General features: G+C 41.3%; 1 protein-coding gene across 10 annotated transcripts in view; it reads left to right on the top strand.

The window, feature by feature from the left end:
* trpm3 (transient receptor potential cation channel, subfamily M, member 3) overlaps positions 1–20,403 on the top strand; it is a 162,394-nt gene that overhangs the window by 67,479 nt on the left and 74,512 nt on the right. For all 10 annotated transcript variants that reach the window (XM_074638312.1, XM_074638306.1, XM_074638311.1 and 7 more), the window contains exon 2: positions 18,139–18,218. In XM_074638312.1, the coding sequence (XP_074494413.1) occupies positions 18,139–18,218 (80 nt within the window). The remainder of the gene's footprint in view (positions 1–18,138; positions 18,219–20,403) is intronic.

The following is a 20,403-nucleotide window of genomic DNA, read 5'->3' as shown; positions in this document are numbered from 1 at the left end:
TGTGTATGTGTGTGTGTGTGTGTGTGTGTGTGTGTGTGTGCGTGTACTCGTTGTTGTATCAGTGTGTGCTGACGCACATGGGCATGCTCCAGAGATCACCACTCCAGTTCCCAGCTATGCCTGAGGGGCTATGGGAGGGGGGCACATGAAGCAAGGAGGGGGTTCCTCCTAGTTTTTAGTATCCATGGTAACACCATCCTGCCCTGCCAGGATCTGTGTCAGTGGTGCTGAAATGGGTTGCAGAGAGGCACAGGAGGAGATGAAGGGAGGGAGAGAAAAGAAAGGGTGGGAGAATTTAAAGAAAATCATGGCTGAAGGTGAAGCGGATGAGGGGGATTGAAAGGATACTTAAAAAGGAGGGAAATGAAGAGGCATGGGGTAGATTGAGTTCATGTGAATATGGTTAGCGGATAAATGGACGTATAAATAGAGAGAGGTGGGAGTGAGGGGGGGATATTGAAGAAGAAAAACTGACAGGGTTCAGTGAATTGAGTTGTACCTGCTAGTTCATGTATAATGCCCAACGAGGTGTCCATTATCAGGAATTAATGGACGACGGGGAAGCCATAACCGTCCGACACGCAGCAGAATTTCATTAATTCCTGATTACGGACACCTCGAAGGACCATTCATTTATATTTTCATGCGTTTTGCAACCAAAATATAAAGTTTTTCACAAGCCATAACTCTTACTTAACTTTAATTTTTCCTGACAACACCTGAGGGTTTGCCAATACCTGGAAAACTCATTACCATCCCATAAGAATCTTATGCAATGGAAACATTGTTCACTGCTCCAGTAAATAGGACGAATCTTAGAAACGACTTGGCAACAGGAGATATTTCTATTCTGCTCAGCTCATAGAACCCTTTGGCTCAGCTTCGAGCCAGAAAGCTAATGTTATTCTAGCATTATTTAAAGACAATAACATTGCATAGGGTTGACAAACAGTAAGTCAAATTTGACAGTGACGTGCACAGACATTTCTGGGGGCAGGTGCTCAAGCGAAAAAAAAGGGCACCCCTCACATAATTATTTATAAAAAATAAAGTTACACACAGTAGCACGTATATTTTACTTACTTACATATTTATTTATTTCAATACCAAGCTCAGTTTTTATGTTTTTTATGCACTCTGGCACCTTATTTACATGCAAAGTATGTCTTAATCAATTAAAAAACTGTTGTTTACTTTCCAGATGAATTATAATTTGTGATGTGAAAATATACACAAAACAAAACATTCATTTTGACAGGCTGTTATGTTGGGAGGACTGTCTCACATTCACACACATGAGCTTCACATTGTATTACATTTGAAATTATCTTCAGGCCTACAATCGAAACGTTCAGGGTTAAGATATATAGATATACAGTATATCTTTATATACAGTCTATGGGGTTAAGCCCTGACAAAATGCCCAAATAATTTTTTTTAGAAGCTTCTATTGAGTGTTTTTTTTGCAAGGCTAAATGCAAACAAATGTTGATTGAGACAGAATATTTTGTTAGATAAAGACGTGAAGAATTTGGAAAATAATCTCTTTTTCAATACACTTAGACTTTAGGACTTTGGACTGAGACAATGTCAGAGACAAGGAATGAGTGTTGCAGCGCTCGCTGTGAGAGAGAGAGAGAGAGAGAGACATAGAAAGAGGTAAAGGAAGACTATTGCAGCAATGTTTCTGTATGTTATCAATAATAATAATTTGAATGTCAACATTATGAATGAAGCTTCAAAGTATTCAGCCGTAGTGCGCGTGGCGAGAGAGGAGAAGGAGAGATTACTTTCACACAAGACTCAGTGGTTGTATGAGCTCATAATTAATATTTTGGCAGTAAAAAAAAAAGACCAATATCCAGGCCATAAACAAACACTATTGTTACACTGGCAGGTCAGGAGACGAGGATGCTGCTCCGCAGTGCGCTTGATTCGAGTGTGTTAACAAGGGAAGTCGAAGGGGCAGGGGCTCGAAAGCAGTTGAAAGCAAAAATTTTGAATTGGAAAAACTAGAATTAGAAAAAGAAATGGAAAAAAAAGTTTCTCAAAAGGGGCACTTATCTAGTCAGAGGCCAAAACGGCAGGTGCTTGAGCACCACCAGAGGTCTATCTGTGACAGTATGTTTAACAACACAACTAGCTCGATATCCAACTATGTCACTGTCTCAAAATCAATATGAAGAGTTTCACCAACAAATGAGGGGTCATGTGTACTGTCGGCCGCAGCCTGAAGTAACGAGTAGAATAGCGAATGGGATGTGAGTTGATCGCTTATGTGATACAAAGTATCATCTTGTGTGTTACAGTCCCCACCTCAGCATTGTAAATAAGATATTCTGATTATTTTTGTAGCCAGCGCATTAATTTAGTTTCACTGGTACTACCATTATCACAAATTAATGGACACTCTGCAGCCAATCAGAATCGAGTATTCACCCAGATCATGGCATAATGCACAATGATGTAATGCCTCTTACATCCCTACATCATCCACCCACGTGCTCCGACCCCCACCACCAACACACACCCCTCTCTGTGGCAGCAGGGCCAACACTGGCACTAAGCATATTGGCCAGAGGGGACGAGCTGTGACTTCCTTCCTCTCCCCACCTCTCTTCCTGTCTACCTATCTGTCGATTCAGTCTCTCTGTCTCTCTCAATTGTGGGAGTCGGATTGAGTTTGCCAAGCTGCTTATCGATCAAGAAAATGTTACAGAGGCAGGGGAAGGAGCAGATCTACGATTCAATACAGGCCTAATGATTTGATTCTAATACTGCAGAGGGTTGTGTTTATGTTGGTGTAACGGTAAGGTCTGGGTATGCTATGGTTTTCGAGAGAGGTTCTTTTTCTATTTGTGTGTAGGTTTCGTTTGTGCGGTGTGAAATGATACTGATGGCGTGCCAGTAGAGGAAACTCGTCAGCTGTTCCCGCTGTGATGGGAACAACGGGGAGACAGACAGAGAAATAGAGACAGATATTGCGTGTGTGGGTCTTGTATATTTGTGTGACCACACTGTGTAAGCCTGTCTGCGATTGTGATAAATGGATTTAGCTGCTCATTTCTGCTTCAGCTCAGTAACCACGAATAAAAGTTCTGTTATGTTGAGGTCTATATTCCACTTGTGTTGCTAAAATGAGATGTTGAATGGAGGAAATAATCTGTCATTTTTTTCAGGGATGGTTAGACACAGACACACTCTGCTACTCTTAAAGAGATGTCATTTTCCTCCATTTATGTCAGAGCAGAAGATCTTTTCTTTCTCTTAAGTGGCTTCATTTATTCCAATTACATTAAAATCTTTCGTCAGATTAATTGATCACGAGACAATGCACCATTAGATCTCAACAGCTATCATTGTCCAAGTAGAAAAAAAGGATTTTGTGCTTCACGATATGCTTTAGAGACCATTTGACATATCTGGCTGCTGCATGAAGAACACTGGACTTTCCTCACAGCGAGAGTGTGAGTCGCGCTAATCGGATCACGTCTGAATCACTGTATGACCACTGTGGCGGTTGTGACATTAAAAATGCATCATAGGCCATGTACACTTGACCTGAGAAATGCATCCATCATAAATTGATGAGAGAGTCAAGAAAGAGTGAGAACTCGGAAGGACAAGGAGTGAGATGTGGTTGGGGAGGACAGACCGGGCCAGAGTCAGTCAATATGAGCCTATATGATGATATTCTTTTCTCTTTTTATCTCTTTCTATCTTTTCCGTATCTGCACATATCCAAACTCCCTATCAGCTGGACTGTGGTGGTTGCACAAGAGGCAATTTCACAGCCCTTAGCCCGAACCACCTCAGCACCTGCAACTTCATTACAGTACACTATCGCTGGTCTGCTGCACACATGTAGACACACACAACGCAACACAGTGTGCAACAGCTCATGTTGTGGCCCTTGAATGTGGCACTTCATGATAATGGTAGTAACATGCAGTGTCCCAGTCATATTGCCAGTAGTCTGGTAAACAGCAAATCATTTTGTGGAACAGCCAAAGCAACAGAGTAATGGGGGCTGTAACAGTGCTGGACAGGTCGAGATACAGTTTAAAGCTAAAAAGCACACACACACAAAGAAATTATTATTATAACAAGCACATGTTGTAACAGTACAATTGGTTATATAGCCTGGTGTGAATTGTCGCCCACATCTCCTATTTGTTCAGTGATTTTAAATTGGTCTGTCTGTTTCCACCGGATGGAGAAACAGTCGACAAATCACAGCTTCGCAGGCGGGATTACGAATGGTGACGCCATCTTCCTTCTTAGCTACCAAGCTACTTCCACGAAAAATGTGACAGAAAAATGATATACATGACATCAACACAGCTGCATAGTTGTAATTTATGGAAATAACTCCTAAATCTACATATTTTTTTGTGTCTTTATGACTTAATTAACTGCTTCTAGCAACCGCTATCAAATAATTTTGGTTAATGTCAAACAAAATGTGAACTATAGTCTGATTGTCAGGCTGCGGGCTACACATTATGCAGATAATGAAACTCAACATAACAAAACAACATGTCACAACACAATATGAAGATCACAAAGCGCAATGGATATTAATATGACACAACAGAAAACACAATATGATACAACATGACAAGCCAGCCCAACAACACCAACCAAAACTGCACAGTTTACTGCTAACACACCTAAGAACACTACCGCTAAAAACACAACCTCTCTATTTCCTTCCTTTCTCTGGCCCCCAACTGTTATAAAAGTCACTTACTGCAGGCTACTCGAAAGGTGTCAATCAAACCGCGGTTGACTAAAACGATGAGTGATCATTACTGACTGCGGTTCACTGGCTGTTCGCTCCCCTTGTCATTCACTGTGGCTAGTTGCCTCTCACTCTCTCTTTCATCACTCTTTCTCTGCTGGCTCCTCATTTCTTCCGATGTAAGGTTTCTCACTACTCTGCCCTCGTCTTGACACAGACAAAATGGATAGAGCTTATCTGTCCTCAGTGTCAGTCCATTTCTTTCTTTCCTCTCTCCTCTCTCTCCCTGTACATCCACAGTTTCTGCTTCTTTTCTATTACTGTCTGCTTTCTTAATCTGTTTGGTGCCTGATTTACAACAGATAGGTTCTTCTCCCTTTTCTTCTCTGTTCAGTCGTGTCCACTTCATCTTGACTTCAGAATTACAGTCTGTCTGTGCAGGCAGACTGTAATTCTGAATTCTGTACCGTTCTTTGCCTTTGCTCACCTCCACGCTTTCTCTCTCATCTGGCATTTTGACCCTCATGCCTCTCACACAAATTCACTGATTCAAACCCACATCTTCCCACTTTTTCCTTTTCTTTCTCTCTCTGTCCAACTTCTTTCTTTCTTCTCACCACCACCTCGCCCACCTTCACCTCTCCCTCGCCTCTTATCTCTCCCACGACCTACCTCTGCCTCCATCTTCTCCACTTTCTACCTGACCCCTTTCCTCCTCATCATCTTCTCATCATGCTGACACCAGCAGCCCACCTCTAACCCCCCAAAGTGGGAACCTACTTCCCCCCTTTCCCCTCTCTGTCACAGACAGAATGGCCATGCCAGTGTTGATTAGAGCCCGCATGGCCAGATGCTCAGCTAGGCTTAGCGGAGGCCTGTGGGAAAGAGAGCTGCTTATTCTAGCCTCAGGAGATGGATTGAAAACGACGGGAGCTAAAACAAGCAAGCATTCTCTCATTACACTCACACATTGAACGCACCCGCACATGCGCACTAGTACACAAGTAAGCACGTATAATACACAGCAGTCTACTCAAGCAGAAAACAGCTGCATGCCCAAGCACTTTGTAAAAAGACAATTCTTGTCCTCATGTGGCATTTTGCATTCAATGTTGTGTGCTGAATTATATGGTGGGATCCTCAGCGGTTGTTGCTGAGGATTGATTTTGTTTGAAGAACAATACACTGTGTGGTATGCATGTTCACTGTAATGCGAGGGAGTTCAATATCTTACTTGTCCTTTCAGGAGCTGAGCAAAATGTTTTTTGTTGTTTTTAGCAATGTCTTTGCAATATTTCACCATTGTTCTTTAATATTCTGCTTTACCCCTGGATTGCACCGGGTGCAGCTGCATCACGTTCCGGCGGCCAGTCTAGACAATGCTTGTGATTTCACCAGATGCGCCGTATCGCATCCCAGAAGTGGCTCTCCGCTCTGCTCCACTAAAAATACGTGCCTGGTCTGTTTTTTGACGCCGCTGCGGCGACTTGACAGAGTAGTTCGAGCTTTCTGGGCAGGTGAAAAAAATCCCCTTGTTGTCTCCTTTACTGGTTGAGGGGATGCACCCAAAACTGGTTCCTTCTCCTTCTACCTCCTCTCCAACAGGTCAGTGTGTCAGTGTGCTGACATAACTATGACTTTCCCAAAACTTCATGGGATTATCATAAAGTGGGCATGTCTGTTAAGGGGAGAATCATGGGTACCCATAGAACCCATTTTCATTCACACTTCTTGAGGTTAGAGGTCAAAATCGCAATGCCAGTTTTTTCAAAATTTTGCGCAAGCTTGGAGTGTTATTTAGCCTCTATCGTGACAAGCTAGTATGACATGGTTTGTACCAATGGATTCCTCAGGTTTTCTAGTTTCATTTATATATATATATATAGTGTGCCAGTATCTTCACTCTAGCTTTTCAATTACGTCCGCAACAATTTAAAAATCGCAAGTTCAGTTAATACGTTTCATAAATTAGTGAATTTGTGTTAATATGTCATTATCGCGTTAACTTTGACAGCCCAACAATAAACACAATTAAACAGACAAAATGAAAACCATTTAACTACATAGCCTACATACTTAATTGTTACTGATGGTAGAAGCACAAATATCAAGGAAAAATGACCAAATCAACAAATTTGCAAGTCGATAAAATTGGGCAGGCAAAATGTCTGGTATGAAGCCATTTTGAGGACAGAACAAAACCAGGAAAGCATCGCAGCGGTGCCAGGAGGAAACCAGGAGGATACCAGGGGTTAGTTAGTATCAAACAACCAAATATTTCTCTACATGCAAGAAATTGTTCTTCAAAGTACACATTTGCGATACAAGACCTCTGCAGAACACAGCTAGGGATGCACCGATGTGACTTTTTCATTCTAATACTGATCCTGATACCTCACCTCAGAGGTCCTGTTGATACAGAATACTGAACCGATACCAGTGCTCATTTTCTCAAATATAATGCCTGTATACCCCACTGCGTGGAACTCATTGGATTTGAGTAAGGCAAATTGAGGCCAGAGATTGCACTTAGGGATTCACCGATCCGACTTTTTCAGTCCTGATATCGATAGCGATACCCGGGTTTTGGGTATCGGCCGATACCAAGTACAGATCTGATACCAGTGTTTAATTAATAATAATATATTAGATTTATATAGCGCTTTTTAGTGATCTCAAAGACGCTTGATCTCAAAGACGCTTAATAAGCCGTAAGCCTCACTGTGTGGAGGTGACTGATCATTCTTTTATGTGTAACGCAACATCAGGCTTCACTTAAACATTGTTTATTTAACATTGTAAAACAAAATGTAACAAATAAATACAAAGATGTTATATATTTTTAAAATAATAAATCTTACACCAACAACTTGGCAGATTTTTTTTTCAAAATTAACAGGAGTTAGAATTTCAGTAATGTATATAGTATATAAACATAGAAATGAATTTAATAGATCGGCCCCATTGTCACAGATATCCGATCCAGCTATTTGAGTCAGTATCGGTGCATCCCTAATTGCACTAGCACTAAAGACAGTTGGTGTCCCGCCATATCTGAGTGAATGTAACTGTAAAGTATATTTTTTTGTGGATCTGTCTCGTCTGGCTCAGTCACATCAGCATCGGCTTGGATACTGATCCTTTGGATCAAATCGGTGTATCCCCTAGCTACAGCTGATAAAAGCAAGATTATATGCCTTTATATGTCACCTTTTTTTCACTTCTTTTTTTCCTTGAGTTTTTCATCTCCTGCACACAACCATGCTGTTCATTTCTCCCCCTCTCTCTCTTCTTTCTCTTTCACATTTCTATTCACCATTCTCACATAGCTTCACCCCAGGATTCCTGCCAGTCTCTATTTATCCGTTTTATATTGCGCTCTGATTTACAATTACTTGCCGAGGACGTGACTCACAGCGACGAAGTGCACTTAGGTCTATTTTATAGAAAGCCATCATAATATGAAATGTTGAAGAGGCTGATTTATTTTTTTCCAGGGGTATATATACTATTCCAATTAAAAGTCATATAAATCAAGTGTAGTACATACAGAGCTGAGTGACATACTGTAGAAATGCTTCAAGGGTTTTTTACTCTATCGACACTCTTCTATTTTACAGGACATTTTATGGCTGCAGTCGAATCCATAAATTATATACAGTATAAGTCACTCCATAAATCTGAGTGCAACCTGCCGTAAAGACTGTCATCGGGTTATCAGAAATCCCATTCCAGATAATTTAAGTGAAGGTCTTCTCAAGGCCATTGAGTTGAAAGGTCAGACACAAATAAGTAGTCATTGATCTGGTCATCGATGTTTTGAATGATTATAAATCATTGAGTTACATTGTGTAAAATGGAAATGAGTGTATTCAGCAACCTGGAAAGCCTTTTTAAGATTGAGGAGCAGATTTATAGCATTCGATGTTACCAAGTCTCCATCTATCAAACCTAAAATTGTTGTAAATCTTTATTCAATATTTATATGTCTGTGCCTCCTCAACTCTGCCACATGAATTTCATTGAAAGTAACCACTAAAGAGAAGAGAAGAGCCAATCTTCTGAGTGTTAAGTGCTTTGTTTGCTGTTTTTTGGCAGGTGGATGACACAATACGTGCTGTTAAGCTCTAAAGACACACATTGACAGGCTTGTTATTCAGCAGCTTAAGTTTGCACGGGGTGAAATTGTGTATTGTGTTTAAAACATAGAATCCCAGTGGCATTTAACAAATTACAGGATTTGAATAAATGTTCCATGAGTATCGTTAGAGCTTATTAATGTTTGGAATTTAACTGAGCTGTATTTGAGATGCGCTTGTTACATGGTTCTAATTGGACGACATAGTGAGCATGATGAAATTGTGGGCAATTGCCTCAAGAGTCTAAAATCTTGTTTTCATGCGTCTTTCTGTCACTGGTATTAGGAAAAGTATGAATATTCTTAGTATTTGTTTTCAAGAGTGCTGCTTACTTTGAATTTATTTGACACCTCATTGAGAACAGAGAGATGAGACAGATTGGTTTAGGCTGCACTGGGTTATCTTGTGTTGACCAATTTGCCGCTGTCCTCCAGTCTAGCAGACTGAAGGAGAGCTGCTGAATAGAAGTGGAAAAGGTTATTTTGGATTGAGGCTTTTCTGCAGTGTAACACACCAGAGGAGAACCCTCAGTCTGCACTTGGTTATCTTGTGTATTGGCCATTTTGCAATTTTGCACAACAGAGTGGTGGAAAAGATTAGTTTGGGCTGAAGCAGTGTATACTTGTTTTTGTTGTGCGTTTGTGTTTCTTTTCCAACTGTCCTCCAGTCTACCAGACCGGAGAAGGGCTGCTGAGTGGAGGTGGGAAATGTTGGTTTGGACTAGAGGTTTTTAAGGGTCCAAATATTGAACCCAAAAAAGACCTGGAAATACAAAATACCCAGAACTGAACTGGACCTGTCTATTATTTGGGAGCCGGATCTATTCAGAACCGAGAAATGTCAGACCTGAACCTGGCCGGGAGACACAGACTCCATCGGGTCAGAGCAGATTTCACTGCTGATTGCTATTAACGAGTTAATGTTAATTTACAAAATTGCAAAACAAAACTTTGTGTTCTACCTAATGTAACGTTAGTAGCCTTCTCCCCTGTGCCTGGCTGTGACGCATACAATCCATCCTCCTTGCCAAGAAAGTCTGTCAAATACATTCAGGTTTCTTGCTCATTGAAACAGCATGGCTAATCCACTCCTTATTTCATTTTAAAAGTCCACTTGCTGTCATGGTGACGGATGACGATCGTTTTTAGAATCAGCTTTGCAGTTTCGTTTTATCTGGCACAATAAAGATAACTTTGACTGTTTACCCTTTTGAACTATAATAACGATTGCTCGTTGCCACAGCTGCTTACGTTGGCCTTGCTAATTTGCTATCATCTCTCCGAGTCTGACCTCTGCTCTCTGACCCTTCAGGTCCTGAGCAGGGGCACCCGCGTCAGGCAGGTCATTTGGTACCACCTTGTCATCACAGATGCACTTTGCATTTTGCTTGCAGTTGCTGTTGCACTAAACAATGCTCACATATACATACACACCAGGGTTGGAAAATTAGCACCAGCCAAATGCAAGTGGCTGCTAGATTTGCTGTACTGACCAGCCAATTAAAATAAAATGGTAATCTATTGAGTAGCTGGTAGTTTTGGGAATCCACAAGCCACAGTGGCAGTTCATTTCCAACCCTGATACACACAGCACTATCATGATCATGGCTGGGTCTTCTCGGATCCACTTGGGTATACACATACAGTAATGTTTGACAAACCTGGGACCCGCAGTAATAGAACAGGACCTGACCCAAACCTAGGTTCTAGGTTTTGGGTGGATCTGTGAAGACCTCTAGTTTGGACTGAGGCTCAGCCTACAGTCTGCACTTTGTTCTAGTAGACCAACAGAGAGCCTCCAATCTGCCTTTGAGTTGCGTGTTGACCATTTTGTAAGAAATTACATCAATTACTGACTAATGGTGTCAAAATAAACCCATATTCCCATCTTGACCCATGAGAACACAGAAACACACGCACATGAAGTTGGTCCTGTAAATCAGCTCTGTTACTCTGTTACCATTTTTTGGTTTATACTTTAAATCTCTCTGACAGTAAGCTGCAAAATGCTGAAACAAGTGGAAAACTCATGTTGTGTGTTTATGTGTGTCAGAGAGAGAGAGAGAGAGAGAGAGTTTGAATGTGTGTGTGGCCCATACTCATGCATGCCAGCTACCCTCCAGGAAGGTAAACTCATTGTTTGCGTGCATTCAGGTCAGTGAATGCTATTTCACTTGCCTAAGTGGTTCTTCTCCTTGACAAGATTGCGTTTAAAGGCAATGACCTCATCCTTAATGCAAACGGTAACTACATGGTACTGGCATTGGCCCTCGCCAGTATGGATCAAGCATTGAGTCACAGTCTAGTGTTGTTTACCAATGCATTGACTTATCCAACATGGCTATCTTGTGAAGGTCATTGTATATTATATCGCCCATCTCTGGGGTTACATATGGTGCGCATGGTTTCCTCCTGGCTGCTGTTGTACGGGGTTACAAAGGCACTTGATAGAGGAGACAGACAAAGAAGAGAGCAGGGATAAACAAGATGGACAGAGGCACTCAGTGGGACATTAGGAGAAGATGAGTGTAATAAAGATGGAAGGTGAAATGGCTGAGCTGAATGTGTTTTAACTTTAGTGCAATTCAGTCTGCTCTGGCCAACCAAGAGCAAGGCTACTAAACTATTTACTATTTACTACTAGAGGCCTGTAGCAGGACTGTCCACACTTTTTGAATTACTCGAAAGACATTATACCTGGTCTATGTTATCTTGTTACTGTAAAATAAAATTGACATGCTTTTGCGCTTTCATGATCTTAATTTGCCTGGACTGTTAAAGTGGCAGTAGGCAGAATGATTTTGGCATCACTGGGCAAAAATTCCATTATAACTTTTCAGCAAATTGTAATTCAAGTGTTCTCAGAGATAACTAAACTTCTGCACCTCATCAAGGCTCTGTTTTCAGGCTTTAGAAAATCTAGCCTGTGACGGGAGACTTTGGCCAATCACGGGTCATTTCAGAGCGAGAGCGTTCCTATTGGCTGTTCATTCAACGGACGCAGCTGTCAATCACTCACAAACTCCGATCAAACGGTCAAACTAGGCAGCGCTGATCAAATATGAATCAATATTCTGTTACTGTAATGCCTATATTTCTCCTCAAATGTTTTCAGAAACATCTCGTAGTGTACTGTTTAGCTGTAAAATTGAAAGTGAAAAAATGCACTCATGCACTACTGTCAGGATACAGTGACTGTTTTATAAAAATAACTTTTTTAATCATATTTGCTCCAATTCTACCCACTGCAGCTTTAACATAATAGTGCACATTGGTTTTGGCAGACATAAATAAAGGTATTTTTATAGGGCAAATGTGTAGTGTAGGTGTGAAATAAACAAAACAATGCAGTCCTCTCCACATAAGGATGCTTGTATGTTTTCTCTATAAATGCATATGTGTTTTACCACAAGTGCAACAAAGTGTGTTAGCTGTTATTTTTAGAAAGCTACAGTTTGCATAAAGGTCATGTGCATTTACTGTATGTAAGCGTGTAGGTGTGTGTGTGTGTGTGTCCCTCGCTGGCAACAATCGAGTGAATAAGCAGAGAGTTATGACCTTACCGTGCTCACTTCTTGCTCATAGTATGCGTTTGTGTGTTTTTGTGGGTCTGTCTGTCTGTGAGTGGTTTATCATGTGTGCAGACACACACACACCTGGCTCTGGTGCCTTGTAGCATCTGGACCGTCTGGACTCAGGTGCACTCCTCTAAGCTACTCTGAGTCTGTCATGACAATACATTACGCTTTCATTCACACCGGATCTGGGGCATTTTTGTTGCTGATGACTTTGCTCTCATTCACATTTTGCTGTTGGTGCGTGTGCGTTTTTACATTAAGAAGGATTACAGTTTTTGGAAAGTACATTCTCTTTCCTTTCTGTGTTTTTCCTGCTTGTGTATTGTTAGACTTCATTTAGATCAGATTACAGTCTTATGTGGCCAGTTTCCCCCACTGCTCCTGCTAATTAAACCCGGTCCGTATTATGTACAGGTCCGTTAATCCCTTTGATGAAATCAGGTAGGAAACTGCCCTTGTACTATAAAAAAACAGCAGGGAAACTGCAAATGCAACGGCAAAAACTCACCTTCACGAATGTGTGTGCGTGTTTGTGTGTTTGTGTGTGTGTGTGTGTGTGTGTGTGTGCGTGTGTGTGATTGTCATTTAGGACAAAAAAAGAATGGTGAGCAGGCTATACGAATGTCATATTGCTCCACCTAATAGGCTCTCTTGCCATTCAGACTCCCCCTTCGGTCTTGATCTCTGACAGAAATGTGGCTGAGAGAGATGAAGCACTCTCTCTCTCTGCCTCCCTCGCTTGCTGTCTTTCTCTTACACACCCACACACACACACACACGCACACACACGGCCTGACAGTCCACCTTTAATTTGAATCTAAATCAGGTGAGGTGCTTGTGAGAAGTGGAACACAGCAGGTAATTCTCTAAGCACACTGTTTCTGGAAAAGGCGACTACCTTTTGAATATTTTGGAGGGCTCAGACATTATTGGTGCTTTATATATATAGTTAGTTAACAAGCTGTGTCATGATGAGAGATTTCTTTTTACATTTTTATTTCATTTTTGGCTCGTACGCACGCTCCCAGCTGTTTGTAGCTGGGAGGAGACTGTGAGACATAGGTAAAGCTATCAGTGGTGTTTCAGGGCTTTCTCAGTGTGTACCTTCAGTACCATGAACACACACACTAACACACATACACCCACGCACACCCACGCACACACACACACACACACACACACACACACACACACACACACACACACACACACACACACACACACTTACATACCAGCAGTGCTAATAGTCCCAGAGTAGACCAGTTGCCACTGGACTGAGAGGTGGCCTGATCAAGTTTGCTCTGATCAGTTTTGTTCAGTGATCTTAATTTTAAGCCGCTAATATTCAACCATGCTTTTGAAAGAAAGGCCACAACCATGCAGTCCAGCACACAATACAGGTGAGTCATGAAAACCAGACGCGTGTGTCACAGCTTTGCTTAGATAAACCTTTTTTGATGACTTCTAGATGTTTTGCCACAGCTGATTTTTGGTAGTTGTTTGATTGTTATTTAAATTTTACTCAATATTTCTCCATTTGGGGAAATGTATCTCTTTATTTACTGCTTATTATTTGCTACTAAAGTTGTTTTTGCAGAGAAATGCAATGCCATGCGGTGTTCTGTATTAGAGATATTAGTATCTTCAGAGTCTCAGGTATGTATGTGGGGGCTCCATCTGAGAAAATGTAAATTTTCTAAGATAACTATCTCTGGTCTTTACATTTATCTTATTTCATCTATTTGTCTATTTTAAGATGACTGATGAAAGTACAGCAAAAAGGCAGCACTGTCTTCTTGTTTTTTACCCTGAGGGTGTATCAAATGTGTCATAACTCATCCCAAAACAGTGGCCTCATTTTGGACCATCCTAATTAACTTAAGTGTGTTCACTGTCTACTGACATTGACTGTTTAAAAAAGTTGATAGCTGTCTGAGTTATGAGATCATTATTGGTGCGTGTAACATCAAAGTGAACCAAAAGAAGAAATCAAGATGCACTTCAGAAAGGGAAGCAGCCATGTCTCTTGGAATGGCAGTAAAACCACATACAGAGCAGGGCTGCACAATTAAACTACATTTTTATCAAAATCGCAATATGGCCTACTGCAATTTTCAAATCACATGATGAGGAGAAAATCTGAATATTTTTTAAAGGTGAAATGTGTGTCAAAATAGGATTTTAAATTAAATATTTTGGTGCTGCAGAGATGTTCTTGCCTATGCATCATATTCTACAGACTTAATAAAACATCTTTGTTTGGTATAGATCCCTGCAAAAATCACCTCATAAACATTTTAATATGTTTTTCAATAAAAATGAGAATAATGATGTAAAAACTACCATTCCCTCTACTCGTAAATCATATCGCAAAATCAGTCAAAATAATCGCAATTAACTATTTTTTCAAAATCGTGCAGCACTAACACAATATTCATGTAATGCAATTGAAGAGTTGGAGGATAAAGCACAAGGGGACAGGTGAGGATTTAGCTTTAATCACTTTTTTGGAATAGATGTACCAGAAAATCAAATGGAGAGTGTTTGGGTATCTTGACAGTACATACTGTATATCGCTCTTGTCAAATGTCAGTTTTTAATAGATTCTTGTCAAGAAAACTAATATTTAATGGTAAAAGATGTTTTATGTAAAAGTGCTACAGGCTCCCTATATGTCCATATAAAAGATGAGTCATTCATGTTTATAAAAAGGAAATGAGAAAAAAAGGGCGAGAGCAAAGGGATTAGGCTGTTGATTGGATATGGTTCCCAATTCAGCTCCCTGCCAGTGCCAATAAGAAAGAGGAGACACAATAGTAAAGGAAGGGGACGAGAGGACAGGGAGGACCGGGAGGACCGGGAGGAGGTGGCGGAGTTTGATTGTAATGGAGTCAAGACCCCTAACAGGCTGTCAGATGCTGCTCACTTGCTGCACAGTCGCTCCTTACACACGCACACACACAAACACACGGCTGGCGTGTGTGTTTGTGTGTGTGTGTGTGTGTGTGCGCCCCGGTGATAAATCTTAATTACACAATGGAGTGCAGGCCATGTGCCATCTCATCATACCATGTCAAATCTCATAAGCAGCACTAGAGAGCGCGAGAGGAAGAGCGAGAGAGTGAGTGAGAACATGTGCACCTTTTCTGTACAGAAAAGAAGGAAAAGCAGAATTGAAAAGGTAGAGAAGAAGATGGGGTGCAAAGGGAAATGAATCTTTGTCTGGGATGCTCTAGGGTGAAACTACTGTGGTCCCTCTTTTATACGGGTTCACTTAGAGGACATAAAAGGCTTTTGTGGTATATGACTGTTTGGGATTTTGCCATCAGCCCTGTCAATACTAATCACATTTTAGAAAAAAACTCTGCTGTTGCTACTATTGTGTGGATCTAGTTTTGTCCCAGGATGAGCTGGCGGATGAATACACAGTTCTAGCATGTCAGGGAAAGAATGGGGCTGGGGGCGTTGTTGTGGCCCGCTGAGTCATCGTGGCCAGGGTGAGCTCTAAAAGCAGCCCCCCTGCCCCCCAGAGTAATGGTTAATCGTGGGAAGACTGGTGTTAGGGTAAGTGTGCCTGTGTGTAGGCCCAGCCGAGTTTGTGGCCAGTTGCGGTGGGTTTTGGCGTGCCGTGGTGTGACAGGGCCAGTCAGGCGGATGCGGCGTGTGTTGTTGTAGCTGTGGCGGTGGGGAAAGCCCTGTACAAGCAGGTCTCAGCTCTGCTGGCTGGGAGAAGAGCCGGGGCTGCTCTCCCAGAATGAAAAAAAAACAAAACAGAAAAAAAGCTCTGTCCTTTTGTTTTCATGGCTGTTGTGTTCCCTCTGCTGTGGGTTAGGGAGTCTGGTCTGTGTGTCCTCCTGGTTGTCTGGTGACTGTCCCGTTGTGACATTGGGTCCTATTCTGGACCTCTTGTGTTGTGCTCTCTGTCGCCACAAAACCTGCCACAGACATAGTCCACTTCCTGGAATGGCGGTGTCAACACAGGAAGTGTAACCTTTGAACCACAAAGCGCTGAGTAGAAAGTAGTAAATAGCATGTCATAGTCACAGAAATAGAAAATGTACATTGTACATTATGCAATACACAGCTGTTTTGGATGAACTGGATTTTATTTCCACAGTTAATCATCATACAATAAAAGCATGTATTACAGAAAGAGGGAAAAACTGAGATATTGATCCTCTGAGCAGGGAGACATATAACGATTTGATGATTGATGGAGCAAGTCTGTTCCAGTCTGGGTCTGTTGGCAGTAGCTCCATCCACCATCTCGTCCAAATTTAGAATATTTCTTGTGTTTCTTTCCCTTTCAAGCACTGACTGCAGTATGGATGACCAAAACAAACTCTTTTTTTGATTAATCTGTTTCTATTTTGGCAAATTAACACGTGAGAATTTGTGTTCTCCAGGATTTTGTTGTTGGAAACAGTCATTAGCTTTAGTGTACCAGTACCTTAACTATTTGTGATCTTCAAATGTTATATAGGAATAACTGTAGTTCATGTCAAACCTAAAGGAACCCTCTCTTAACATTGACATTTCAAAACTCACTTTACAGCACAGTACTTTAGTACATAAGCTCCCAGGTCTTCTGCCACAGTGCCCCTTTAAATAAAACAAGCCAATATTTGTCCTACTTTTATCTTAATGCTCTGGATACAGTTTCCTTTCCTATTAGCTTCAAGAAGGGTTTCCTACAGTACATACAACATATTGCCTCTCGTCGTACATTGATCCTTGTTGATATGGAACAAGTGTTCATGCATGTATCTGTGGGGACACCTATACAAGATGTGTATTAGTCTTTAATCCTGTGGCGCTACGGTGTCTTACTCGTTGTGTCTGTAGCAGGATAATTGGCTCCAGTCACTCACTCTGTCACTCAGACCCGCAGCAGCTGCGACTGCAGGGCACCACGGTGTTTCAAATACACCATTCCCCTAGCCGCATCCTGCTGAGGAAGTTATTCTATAGTGTACACAATATAAGAGCCAAAAAGCACACACACACAGTATAGAATCACATACACACATTTTGATCATATGAACTCACATACACTCAGCCGGCTGCACATGAGAGTATCTAAGGACTGGAACTCTGACATAATTTACTGCCTCACTGCATTTTACATCCACTTTCTCTTTCCCAGCTCTTCATCTCATCCGGTTTGGGCTGGAGTCACTGAATAACATAAAACATTTCTGTCAGAGTGTCTTCAGCGTTTGAATTATGCGTGACTGTGCCTCTACTGTGTGTGTCTGTGTTGTCTTCGTGTATGTATGCCATTTCCAAAGTGCTGTGATTTCTGTTCTCAAACCAGGTTTGGATGTGAAATTTCAGATTTTTCTTTAAATGTTTAATTAGTACTTAAAAAAAGACATGAAGTCCAACATTTCATAGTATATGCTCGGTTTGCCACCCTAAAAATGGACTGCTGCTTGTAAAGAAAGAGACAGATAAGTCTCTATATAACAAAGCTCAGACGTGTCATTTTACACAACAAACAGAACCCTTCTTGTTTCTGGAAGGACAAGAAACACTTTTTTACAGGTGACCTAACACCGTCTGCTCATGATTCAAGGCTGTTTCTGCTGTCTGTCTTCTGTCACTACTGCTTGCTCAGGTCACAGCTCCATTATCTGACAAAGGCTGACTGAGTTCTTCTGTCTTCATTTCTGCAGGCACAGAAATCGTGGATCGAAAGAGCGTTCAGCAAGAGAGAATGTGTTCATATCATAGTGAGCGCCAAAGACCCCCATAGGTGAGTAAGAATGTGTGTGAAGGAAATGGGAAAAAAATGTCAATGCATTACATTGTTGTGTGTTTATATTAGTGTATTAAGTGTGCAAATTAATCGCTCATTTTTTATCTGTTTAAAATGTACCTTAAAGGGAGACGTGTCAAGTATTTAACACTCTTTATTTATTATTGGAAATCAATTAACAACACAAAACAATGACAAATATTGTCCAGAAACCCTCACAGGTACTGCATTTAGCATAAAAAAATGTGCACGAATCATAACATGGCAACCTCAAGCCCAACAGGAAACAACAGCTGTCAGTGTGTCAGTGTGATGACTTGACTATGATTTGCCCCAAACTGCATGTGATTATCATAAAGTGGACATGTCTGTAAAGGGGAGACTCGTGGGTACCCATAGAACCCATTTTCATTCACATATCTTGAGGTCAGAGGTCAAGATACCTCTTTGAAAATGGCCATGATCGTTTTTCCTTGCCCAAATTTTGAGCAACAAGCTAGCATGGCTGGTATCAATGGATTCCTTAGTATCTGCAGTCTAGCTTAAAAACTGAGCCCGCTACAACCTAAAAATTGCAAGTTGCGTTATTGCGTTAAAGAAATTAGTGGCGTTAAAACAAATTTGCTTTAACGCGTTATCGTGTTAACTTTGAAAGCCCTAGTATACATGTAAAGTACATTATTCTTAGTTCCAGCCAGTCATTTTTGTTTTGAATTGTAGAAGATGCAAAGGATAAAAGAAAGTATATAAATAAGTCTATCTATTTAAGATTCAGCTGCTTCATTATTTGCCATAAAAGCTACGCGACCTTAAAGAGTGAGTTAGCTAATGTGATAGCCCGCCTCACATATAGCATATTAAGAGCCCGTTTCACTACTGACCTTTTAAAACATGCCTCAGAGTAATACCACGCTGGCCTCTATTTGCATCACAGTTAGATGCTCTGCACTAATGAGCCAAAACAACTGACATAATACATTTTAAAACCACAAATGTGCAACTCAGTGCCAGGCAAGTTCATTTATTCATCATTTTAAAAAGGTTATTCATATAAGCAACACTCAAGAACAACTCCACAGGTGCGTACTGCTTATCAGTATAGCAAAGCTTAACTGTGAAAGTAGTTAGGGCCTTGTCTAATACTAATACTGTAACATGAATTGTAATGATAAGAGCACTTCAACAACATGTAATGTAGTTTTGAGAGAGACACTTCTGCGCAATATTCCTCTCATGTTGCTCTGCAAAGTCACTGTCACGGTGACGTTATCCAAATCTTTACTACAGCTGATGTTGTTGCTTTGGGTGACAAACTCAGAGAGGCAAGTCTAATTCCTGCCGTACTGGCCCTCACACACACACACACCCGCACACACACACTCACATACACACAGGAAATGGCACTGTTTGTTAGGTAAACAGAATTAGCATAACTGGAGGAAAGCCAGTGCAAGCCAGGAGTCAGGAGGAGGGGAAAGAGATGTTCCTCAAGATCAAATCAGCTTTTCTCTTTGTAGTCAGAGACACTTGTGTTGATGCATAAGGCAGAAGAAGGCAAAGCACCTTTGGTAAGAGATGACGGAAACATGAAGTGATAATCAAAGCCTCCTGACTCCCTTCCCTCCCAGGGCTCCCACTCCATCCTGTAAGGTTAAAACACTAAATGTGAAAGCTGCATTCAGTACATCTGAATAAGCATGTGCTTGTGTAGGAATACTACAATCCATATAACTGTCATTCTGCTAACTCCTGTAGTTGCTGCTGAGAGGGAGAAGGAGAGGAGAACATAGGGGAGCCGAAAACAAAAAGAGACAGCTATTAAAAGATTGCAAGGGGCCTACAGATCCTTCCCCTCCTCTCCTCCCAATCAGGAGATGAAAGTCCGATGACAAGCTGTCACTTCATCCTTGCCCACCTCTTACTGCTAGGCTCATGACTATGGCAGCTCTCACGCTTTTTCTCTCCCTCTCCCTTCAGTCACACACGATCTCTCTCTTCTTTTTTCTTCTCGATGCTACAGTAGCTTCTCTTGGGGCTCTGGCTTCTCATGATTTCAACTTTCCTCTGTAAAGGACTGTGTTTATATGCCAATCTTAGGCTACGTTCACATTACAGGGCTTAATGCTGAACTCCGATCTTTCTGCCTAGACTGTTCACATTCATTATTTGAAGTGACCCATAT

This window comes from Sebastes fasciatus, chromosome 6 (genome assembly GCF_043250625.1).
Source record: "Sebastes fasciatus isolate fSebFas1 chromosome 6, fSebFas1.pri, whole genome shotgun sequence".
Lineage (NCBI taxonomy): Eukaryota > Metazoa > Chordata > Actinopteri > Perciformes > Sebastidae > Sebastes > Sebastes fasciatus.
Note: the sequence above shows the minus strand (reverse complement) of the source record. Positions and strands in the feature narration are given on the sequence as shown.